This window comes from Megascapheus bottae, chromosome 15, assembly GCF_031878675.1.
Source record: "Megascapheus bottae isolate mThoBot1 chromosome 15, mThoBot2.hap1, whole genome shotgun sequence".
NCBI lineage: Eukaryota > Metazoa > Chordata > Mammalia > Rodentia > Geomyidae > Megascapheus > Megascapheus bottae.
The window spans coordinates 11,144,378-11,154,841 of NC_143523.1; the positions used below are offsets into that span (position 1 = coordinate 11,144,378).

The 10,464-nt window shown below is 47.4% G+C and overlaps 1 protein-coding gene across 4 annotated transcripts; it reads left to right on the plus strand.

Moving 5' to 3' along the window:
• Positions 1–1,857: 1,857 nt before the first annotated feature.
• On the plus strand, positions 1,858–8,789 carry Spmip5 (sperm microtubule inner protein 5). Of its 4 annotated transcripts, none has more exons than XM_090346881.1 (5): positions 1,858–1,939; positions 3,295–3,442; positions 5,675–5,893; positions 7,248–7,434; positions 8,267–8,453. In XM_090346881.1, exons 2-5 carry the CDS (start codon positions 3,385–3,387, stop codon positions 8,436–8,438), a joined length of 636 nt encoding a protein of 211 aa, XP_090203007.1. In that variant the 5' UTR covers positions 1,858–1,939; positions 3,295–3,384; the 3' UTR covers positions 8,439–8,453. The 4 variants fall into 4 exon arrangements, with proteins under 4 accessions (XP_090203007.1, XP_090203006.1, XP_090203008.1 ...); XM_090346880.1 differs by having other exon boundaries at positions 1,878–1,939; positions 3,279–3,442; XM_090346882.1 differs by lacking the exon at positions 1,858–1,939 and adding an exon at positions 8,483–8,789 and having other exon boundaries at positions 3,301–3,442; positions 8,267–8,361.
• Positions 8,790–10,464: the final 1,675 nt, after the last annotated feature.

Genomic DNA, 10,464 nt, shown 5'->3' on the forward strand with positions numbered 1-10,464 from the left:
CAGAGATGCAGGCCTAGTAGTTAAACTTAAACAGCTCCCCCTAAATTTGTCCTCTCTTTTACTGAGATACTCTAGAAGAAGAGGTTTGGATAAATATGCTTAGATATACTTCCTAATATTAGAACGTTGCTCTGAGGCCTGTGGTGTGGACCCATTACTCAGTGGTTACGGGCAGTGGTTATATGATACTTGCCTTGCTCAAGAGGGGTGCCGTTGCCTGTTGACAGCAGGCATTCACAAATGCTGAGTGACAGACAAGCTGACAGGAAGGAGGACACATAGGAGTGATGGCCCAGGCCAGATGAGAGTCTGCCCCAACCTTAGAATGTTATTAGCCCAAGTTTAGCTTTTAGAGCCCAGGCCTGGTTAATTGCCAGGGTAGCAAAGAATTGCATGCACCAGTACACACAGGAGTCAAAATGTACTCTTTGTCAAAGACCGAATTTCACGTTGTAGAGATGTAATGGCTGTGATTAAGCTGCACTCGTATGCTTCAGTGGGAATGGCTTCAGTGAGTGGCTAGTATCAAGTTGTTGGCTGTAATGTCACTACCACCACTCATTTGCTTGAAATATGGAACCATATTCTAAAATCCCAGCCCCTGGGGGTCTTGTTCACTACAGGATAAATCCAAACTTTGCAGCAGTTCACAACCAGGCAGGATTGTATCTGCAAATGCTCTTGTCTTCACGGATGTTTAATAAAGTAAAACTCTGAATCTGATGTGGCCCAGAATTTTCTTTTTTTTTTTTTTTTTCTCAATGTGGGTTTGTAAGTCGGATCATAGAACATTTCATCTCAGGCAGGACTGGTTTGGGGGTCCTTTCGTGGATGAAATAAACATTTTTAACAATCTTTCCAAGATTGGCCTTTGCTGGGAACCAAAGCTTCTTGGCTGCCCACAGATTTCCCTCCCAGGTGGGAACAAAGTGATCTGGCCAGAGAAAGCAGAAACTGGGGGTGATGAGTCCATGCACCCAATGAGTCATTAGAGAAGCAGAAGGCCTAAGGTGGCGCCCTGCCCCCTCCATCTTAGCAGACATGCAAAACTGGCTGTCTCTCTTCCAGGATCCAATGGCCTGGGATGGAATCCCAGCTGCAGAAGAGAGGCCGAAATGGTGGTTAGCCCCATCTCCTGAAGTTCAGTTTCCCAGGGGATAGAACAGTAGTGCCACCAGGAGGTTGGGTCTTGGTTTCCATCTCTGTAAGGACAACAGCCAGGGCTAGCCATCTGTAAGATGATACAGTCATTCTCCATCTGGATTACAGAGTAGCATGTTAGTGGTTTGATGGAGTCTCAGGACGTCCTCCTAGAAAATCGGTTTAGTTAAAAAGGAATATTCAGTGTCCCCAGACATTGGGCTTCATTTTGATTTAGGGCTTCTTTATGTGTTCTGAGCATTTGAAAGACAAAAAAACAGCCTCTCCTAATTGGAGACAGAAAGCAATGGGTGGAGGTGGAAGTTGGTAGGCCCAGGAATTGCCTAAACTCTGACCTCTCGCCCAGGCTTCACCTGGCACCTCTTCTGGCCCCTGAGCCTTTGGCCAGCTCAGTCACCACCTTCCACCACTCTGGCTTGGCACCAGGCAGAGGGCCATTTCAGCCTATTGGCTTCCTCCAGCAACCAGCCCAGACCCTGGGGATCTACACTGCAAGATGTAGGCCTTGAGCAGGGAGAAAGGATGGCTCCGGACCAACCATTAGTATCAGTGCGTGAAATTCACTGAGTCTACTCTATCTTTGTCTAGGCTGGTCCTGGCAGTATGGGTCCGGGGATAGGGGTGGGGCCAGCCGGGGGTGGAGTCTTGCACTAACCACGCCCACCCAGGATGAGCTCACAAAGACCTACAACGCCAGGGGCCAGGAGTCTGGGGCCAGGAGGCTGGGGCAGAAGCCAGACATACTGGAGGCCCTTCCTGCAGAGATTGGACTGCACAAGTGAGAGAGGGGTCAGGATGGGCTGGGGGTGGAGGAGAAAGCCCTTGTCCTCTCCCTCTGGCCCCTTCCCTGTCCCTCCCTTCAGGGTCTTCATCTCCAAACTTCTCCTCATCCACTTCTTCCCCCAATCCCCACCCAGACCTCACTCTTCTGGGCAACGAATCCCACTCCTGAGAGTGGCGAGGCCCTCCATTCATTCCAACCTTCGCTCCAGAGCCCTCCAGCAAGTGACTTAGACATTTTTCCTTATGATACCCCAGCTGTATAGCGGAAACCCCAGTAAGTACTCACCCACAGGGAGGTGTGGCGGTGAAATAGGATGCCTTCCTCAGGTTCCATAGCCAGTGCTCCATAATGGTCTGCTGCCTTTTGAATCCTCATCTGGAACCATCCCTCTGGGCTGACCCAAGACTTCAGCCCTCGGCACACCCTAGACCTTCTCCTGACCTCAGGGGCTTGTCAGGACTGGCTGGCAGAGGCGCACAATCCAGAACTTGACTCACTGGAGGACCACTGAGGGGCCCTGGTGTGGGATAGGGTGGTCTCGTTCCAGAGACAAGCATGCTCGAGCCCACTATTCCACCCATCCCGCTACTCCGCCCATCCACTACCCATCCTGCCACTCAACCCTTCCTGCTACTCTATCCTGTACCACTCCTCATCCTCCTACTCTACTCAACCCACTATTGTACCCATCCTACGGCTCTGACCATCCCGCCACTCTTATCATCCTGCTACTCTACTCATTCAACTCCAGCCTTTAGGAACTTTAGCTTCCTTCCAGCCAGAACTAACTTAGCTAACAGAGCTCTTGGTGTATCACAGGATAGCAGCCCCAGAGTCATTTCAACTAAAATATCCCTGGATATTTCCAGGTGTTCTGGGGGTGAAGAGAGTTGGTAACAAAAATGACCATTACAAGCAGTTTCCACCTGAATTAAAAAGGGGGTCAGGCCACCGGGTATGGGTACCTCAACTCTCTTCACCCATAAGTTTCATGGACCTTACCTAAAGCTCCTGAGTCTTGCTCATTTTTATATTACTCACCTCTAACACATTTCATAGTTCATAAGGAGGGAGGGATGGAGAAAGGGATAGATGGAATGGATGGATGGACAGACAGGCAGACAAATGGATGGATGGATGGATGGATGGATGAGTGGGCAAAAACCTCCCAGGGAGAGAAGACACTCATAGTCAGTTGGTGATCCATACATCTGTTTTCTAAGATAGCATTAAAGGTGATGGTCCTTTGGTGCCAGATCATTCATTTCTAAACGCAGCCACTTTGTCTATGGCTTTAGAGTAAGATGGAGCGGCTGCCTCAACCGCATTCAAGGTCATTCTCCTTCCAGGGCCTCTTGCACGTGTGCAATGCATTCTTGAAGCAGGGACTTCTGAGGAGACGATTTCATTTCTTCTTGACTTCATTAGCAGAGAGAAAAATGAAGCCTTCCAAGACTACCTTCATGAGAGAGGTGCCTGTGACACCGGGCTACAGTGGTAAGTGGCAGTGTTCTGGAGAACTCTGGTCCTCATTTCTGACACTGGACCACTGTACCTCTCTGCTGTGCCGACTGAGCCAGGACAGTTTTCCTGGATTTTAAGACATGCACTAAAAACGACTCAGGGCAGCAGATAGCTGATATCTGGGCTGTGATGCGGGGGTAGCCAGTACTGCCGAGGATATGGCCTGGCGTGCTAGCACTTAATATCTACTGGGTATGTTTGGACCAAGAGGGACATAATGTTACGAGGGTAGACACAGCACTTAAACTCGTCCTTCTCAAATTGGATTTTCCCAAGTTTCCTTTCACTTATGATCCCATATTCTTTTCTAAAGGGCAGGTGGCCAACTGCTTTGGTTTTCCAAGGGGTGTCCTTATTGTAATGCTGGAAGTCATGTGTCCAGAAAAAGCCCTAGTCTGTGCTGATTCCTATTGCTAAGGCTCTTCCTCCTCAGGTTTCTAGGCTACTGAGAACTGATTTTTGTCCCCATTCCATAACACATCCTATGACCGTGAGCAGGAGCAGGAAATCTTCTAAAGCTGCTCAGCCTCTCGCCAGTCCTACTAACTGGAAAAGTAAATAGGCTGTGGGTTCTGACAAATTTAGACTGAAGTCTCTGATTGGGCATTCCCTACGTGACTGCTGAGTATCAACTTCTTATGGAAAGTTGAAAAAATCCTGGAGCTCCTGTCACAACTTACCAGAACACTCAGTAGCATAAAACAGTAGAAGCTTAGTCCCCGTTCTGGAGGCTACAAGTCGAAACCAAGATGTCAACAGGGTCATGCTCTCTTCAAGTCTCTAGAGAAATGTCCTCTCTTGTCCCTTCTAGTTTCTGGGGACCCAGGTGTTTCTTAGCTTGCGGCAGCATTGCTTTTCAGTCTCTGCCTCAATGTTCCCATGACTTGTTCCAAGCCCCCCAACCGCCTCCTCCCCAAGTGTCTCCTTTCTCTTACAAGGACACCAGTCACTGGCTTTATATCCCATCCCAATCCTGGGAAAATCTCACTTCTTGATAGTCTATTATAACTACAAAGGCCTCATTTCCAGTGTCACAGTCATCCAGATTTAAGACTTGGTTGTATCCCATCACATGGGATGCAGACAATTTTGTGGTCACCAAAGGAATCAGCACATAGATACACTTTGAAACATCTTGGTCTTAAGCAAGGCTTTGATATGCAGAAGCTTAATAGAGGCAGCCCACATTACTGTGTGTGAGCTTATATGCCCTTCTACCAAATCTGTGTGGCCTTAAGTAGACCCTGGTGGCTGGCACTGCAGAAAAGCCCTATTGTTTCTGTGGTCTCCACCATATTTGATTTCCCAGGGTTATATAGAGACTGGGCAGAGGGGTGGAGAATTTCAAAACTGTCCAAATCCACCACTGATCAGACTCTTCTAGAATGCATGCAGTGGGGCACAAGAGTCAGAGTATGTGTGGGGCTGTGTGTGTGCCACTCTGAACCAGAAGCCAGATTTCCTTGCCTGAGGGACAAAGGAAAAACACTGGCCTCCCATCCCTGCAGATATTTATTTATTTACCCCATGGTTTAAAGCCAAGCTCTTCACCAGTTGTCCTCTTTTTTTTCTTTTAAAAGGGTTCCATTGTGACAATACTCTATAGTACTTAGGATTCAGCATCCAGTTTAAATAAATAGTTGTGTTTTATCCATACTAATTGTAATGATTACATGCTATTTTGTAGAAAATGGTGAAAATTTATCCTGGGGTGGGCTTCACAGATAATGAATTTACCTTTTTGTGTAATAGGGTCCCTGCTTTTAATAAGCCTGTAATTTCTCCATGGTCCAGCAAGAAAGATCCCAAATTGCATTTGGGAAGTGTCAAGGAAAATACACTTTCTCTCTTTAAAAAAAAAGATGAATAATTTCAATTACTCCTCAGAGTATCATTTTGGCCCATTAAACACTTTCCCCATTTGCTGCTCAAGCTGACATTGAGGGCTTTACTATCAAAGAACATGACTGCCATAGCCTTTTTTGAAATAGGCCTTTCACCCCCAGCTCCAAGGTCATTTTCTTTTTTTTTTCTCCCCTTCATGGGGGAGACCAGCCACAGAGGGAAAAACAGCCCTGCTTGTATTCATGGCCTGTGAACAAATCCAGTGTTGTTGGCTGAGGAGGAGAGCACGGGGTAGGCTGGGTAGCTGGGGTCCCACGCAGGCCTCTGTGCTCAGGTTGCGATGCTATTGCGTCCTTTCAGGCTTTGTGCCATACCTCAGCTGCCAAGAAAGCTCCAACGAGGACAGAATGGACTACTGTATAAAAGCCTTCCAGGAGAAAACACAGCGCCTTAAAGATGACATGGATCGATTTTACTATTCAGTGGCTACCAATAAGAAATTGAAGCCCGTCTGTTCAGAGGAGAGGGTCCTGCGGTCGCTGCACGATTATGCCCGGCTCTATCACCCCATGACCCTGGGTATGGCCTCTACTCCCAGACTCCTTGTCCTGGCCTCAGATTTAAACTCCAGTGGGCAAACTGGGCAGCCACAGAAAGAGCAAAAATCTAGCACAGCCTGGTGCCCTTGGGGCTCAGTAGGAAACCTTAAATTTCAGTCTCCTTATGGGAAGATGAATTTCTGGGGAGAGGGAGATGTAATCCGGGAAGGTTAGGGGGAGGCCTGAGAGCCCTCAGGCAAATCCTTTTCCAACACCAGCTTTGGGATTTGGGGGTGCCATTTGTAATCATTTGTGATCCTGCACAGGCCTACAAGTCGAGACTGTTATCCCCATTTTGAAGGGGAAGTGAGGTTTCTAGTGGAGCTGTCACTTGACTGAGACCACTTCCTAAAGTCAGCTCTGAGTTTGAATCCAGCCCTTCCAGGCATTTGTCTTGTAGGAAGAGGTTTCACACAGAACAAGAAAAATCATGACAGTTGATATGATTAGAGAATAATAATCACACTGGTGTTTGACCTAGATTATTTTTACAAAATAATGTCCTATAGCAAAAGTAATACAAGGGCCAGGAGTGTGGCCTAGTGGTAGAGTGCTTGCCTAACATGAACAAAAACCTGGGTTCAATTGCTTGGTACCACATACACAGAAAAAGTGGGAAGTGGTGCTGTAGCTCAAGTGGTAGAGCTCGAGTCTTGAGAAAGCTCAAGGACAGTGCCTGGAATCTGAGTTCAAGTCCCAGCATTGGCAAAACAAACAAACAAAAAAGTAACAAATGGATTGTTTTTTACTGCTATAATTATAGTTCTTGGGGTGCTTTTCAAGAAAATATAATCTCCAAACATTACAAAGAATCTCTGCACAGGTTTAGGATTTGTAGTCTAGTGTTGTGACCACGTGCTGTGTGAGCAAATGCAAATTGCCTCCCCTCTCTGGGTTCCATTTCTTCATCTGGGCATAGAATGGCTGGACTAGATGTTCCCAAGAGTGTCTTCCAGTTCTGATTTCTGAACCTTGGTAACTACAGGGGGCAGTGAGGACAGGAAAAATTTCCAGGGTCACCTTGCTGACCAGTCACAGTCCTAACCTGAAGGCAAGTTCTAGGTGTTGAGTCTGCTGGTCTCTTCCTGGTGTGCTTCCACACATGAAGGGAATTGTGGTACTATGTGGTTGGTGAGAGAATTCAATGAAATTCAGTTGGAAAAGCCCTCCCCCCAGATGACTGACATTTACCATTACCCAATCGTGAGGCTGTTTTTATTACCTGTGGAGACCTAAGGGTTCCTGGATCCCCTTTTGAAATGCCAGTGAGCTTCTGAGTGCTGCCTGTTGAGTGTTTTTCCAAAACCTTCAGGACACGTAATGTCTCTTTACAGAGTGCAAGTATGTGAAGAAACCTCTCCATGAGCCCCCCATCCCAGGCTGGGCAGGTTACCTGCCTAGAGCCAGGGTCACTGAACTAGGCTGTGCCATGAGGTATACTGTCATGGCCAAACACTGCTACGAGGACTTTCTGGATATCATAGAGAAGGATAGCAAGGCAAAACAGGAGACATATGCGAAGTAAGTATGGCTCTTCAAGTCACTCCCACCGACAGCCAGATCCAGGGAGCAGAGGAGAGCTCAACTGGTTGGGACTACCCCACCTACACTCTAGGGACCATCTTGGGTCTGATTTGCTGTTGTGGGGCCTTCCCAGTATCCAGCCAAGCTCCAGCGCCTACCTTGTGTTGCTGCTGGTCTTTACTGGTTTGTGGGGAAGGGGCAGGAAGTACAAATCAATGGGGCCAACTGTCCTGGCACAGATGCTAGGGAGAGGAAATAGCAGAGATGTCATGACCCCATGGAGTGGGGCCATTCCTGGGGTTGAACTTGGGGCCTGGCCACTGTCCCTGAGCTTCTTTTGCTCAAGGCTAGCACTCTACTACTTAAGCCACAGCACCAATTCTGGCTTTTTCTGTTTATGTGGCAAGGAGGAATCAAACCCAGGGCTTTGTACAGGCTAGGTAAGCACTCTACCACTAAGTCACATTCCCAGCCCTGTTCTCTTTAAAATGGGAAAAGAATATGAGCCTAAATGATAAGACTTAAAATAGCCAGGCACTGGTGGCTCATGTCTATAATCCTAGCTACTCAGGAGGTTGAGATCTGAGGATGGCGGTTCAAAGCCATCCTGGGCTCTTAAAGTCCTTGAGACTCTTATCTCTAATTAACCACCAGGAAACTGGAAGTGGTGCTATGGCTCAAGTGGTAGAACCATAGCCTTGAACTGAAGAGCTCAGGGACAGCACCCAGGCCCAGAGTTCAAAGCCCCATGACTGTCATGTGTATCATAATTATCCTTATTATTTTATTGTTAAAACCAGTAACTGCGTGGCTTTGATTCTTACATTAGCAAGTATAAGGTCATCTCTGAAGAGCTTCCCCATCCTTCAGATGCTCTGCAGCTGGACAAGCTGCCACCCACATGCTCAGATCTCATCCCTTCCGGTAAGTCAGGGGGGCTTGTCCTAACGACTGCTTTGCACAGGGAGACAGAGTGTACACAGAGCCCCCTCTCTTCTTAGCTGGACCACTGGCCTGTGGCTCACATTGGGATATTTCTCTTCAGGAGGAAGCTGCCCTACCGGTGGGAGACCCCTGAGTGAGAACTCCAGAGTTCCTACAGATGACTGCGCTCAGTGGCCAAATGTGAGCTGCCACAGGAAGATGCATTTGGATGCAGAGGGCTAGGAGGGCGTGGCCTCTCAGAAAGAGGTGGATCTGAGCAGGTTCACAGGCCTGAGAAGCTCACAGTAGAATCAACCCTCCCCCACCCCGCAAAGAACAAAAAAAAGAATTGAAGGACACATATACTTGAGCTGCTGTCTGTCCTCTGCTGTTGGTAAGAACATAGACCTTGGTGGTCATTGGGGAATGAAGAAGATATCTGCTAGTCTGCTAATGGTGGGGTTTTTTTTTGGGGGGGGGTGGTTATGGGGCCTGAACTTGAGGCCTGGGGGCTGTCTCTGAGCTGTTTTTGCTCAAGGCTAGCATTCTACCACTTCGAGCTAGAGTACCACTTTCAGTTTTCTGGTGGTTAGTTGGAGGTAAAAGTCTCACAAGCTTTCCTGCTCAGATGGGCTTTAAATCATAATCCTCAGATCTCATCCTCCTGAGTAGCTAGGATTACAGGCATGAGCTACCAGTGCCCGGCTTCTAAGATACTTTTGACCTTGAGAAGTGCCAGAATGCAATCTCCCTTTCCTAACCTTGGACCATGCTCTTTGAAGCCTTGGCTCAGTCTTCGAACCCATCTGTACCATACCGGGGTGGGGGGGGGGGTGGCCTGGCCCAGCCATGTCTAGGCCTACTTCAACTTTTGGGTTTCAGGATCCCCGTTCACAGGAAGCTCCAGCAGGAAGGCACAGATCTCTGAGCTTTCCAGAGATGCTCTGACAAAGTAACACAAGCTTCGTGGCTTCGCATGGTAGAAACATCTTGTCTCATTGTTCTAGAGTCTCGAAGTTCAAAGCTGAGGTGTCTGCAGGGACTTACTCCCACTGTAGCTTGCAGGGACATGTTACCTGCTTCTTCCTAGCTTGTGGTGATGGCAGCACCTTTGGTGTTCCTTGCCAAGTGACTGATGTCTGCCTATCTCATCAGAAACCAGGGCCAGGGGGCCAAGGCAAGCTTCTGCTGGGAGCTCTTGCCAAAGCAGGAATTCTTGCTCCCTGCTCCCTCCCCCCAGATCCCAGAATGCAAAACCTTGCTGAAAGAAGGCTTCCATCTCCATTGATATCAGCCCTACAAGCCGAACTTAGAATTGTCCGCATTTCTCAATGTAACCAACAGACATGACTGTCATCTCAGACTTGGAGAAATCACAGGGCTGATTTTTTTTTTGCATCACTTGTTGCAAGCAGCTGGAAATATTAATACACATTGGTGTATTTATAGTTGCTCTTCAAGTTACTGTGTCCTGCTTTCCAACATAATGCTATCCAATACAGGAAGAAAGACACATTCATATGGTGATTTTCTTGATTCCTTTTCTTTTATAATCTTACCTATTTGGTTGTAGACATTGGAAAACATTATTTTGAGAAGAGGACTACAGTTCACCGCTATGATCAGGGTGCATCAGAAATAAAGAACCCTTGAATTGCCTGGCACCAGTGGCTCATGCCTGTCAGCCAAACTACTCAGGAAGCTGAGATCTGAAGATGGTGGTTCAAAACCAGTGAAGTTCATGAGACCCTTATTTCCAATTAACTACAAAAAAGCTGGAAGTAGAGCTGTGACTCAAGTGGTAGAATATCAACCTTGAGCAAAAATGCTAATAAACAGTGCCCTGGCCCTGAGTTCAAGTCTCAGTACTGGCACACACAAAAGAGAGGAGCAATTGTAAAGGGTGATTGTCCTATAAAGCAACAACCTCATCTTTACAGGATTCAGGGTTATAGTACAGAATATTATGCAGGAGTTGGTGGTTTAGAAGGGAAAATATTTAAGATACATCAACAGGACAGGTCATAAAATGTCCACTAGCAACAAACCTAAGTGTGTATACATACCCACTCACCCGATTGTGTTTTTCTTTAGTGAAACTAG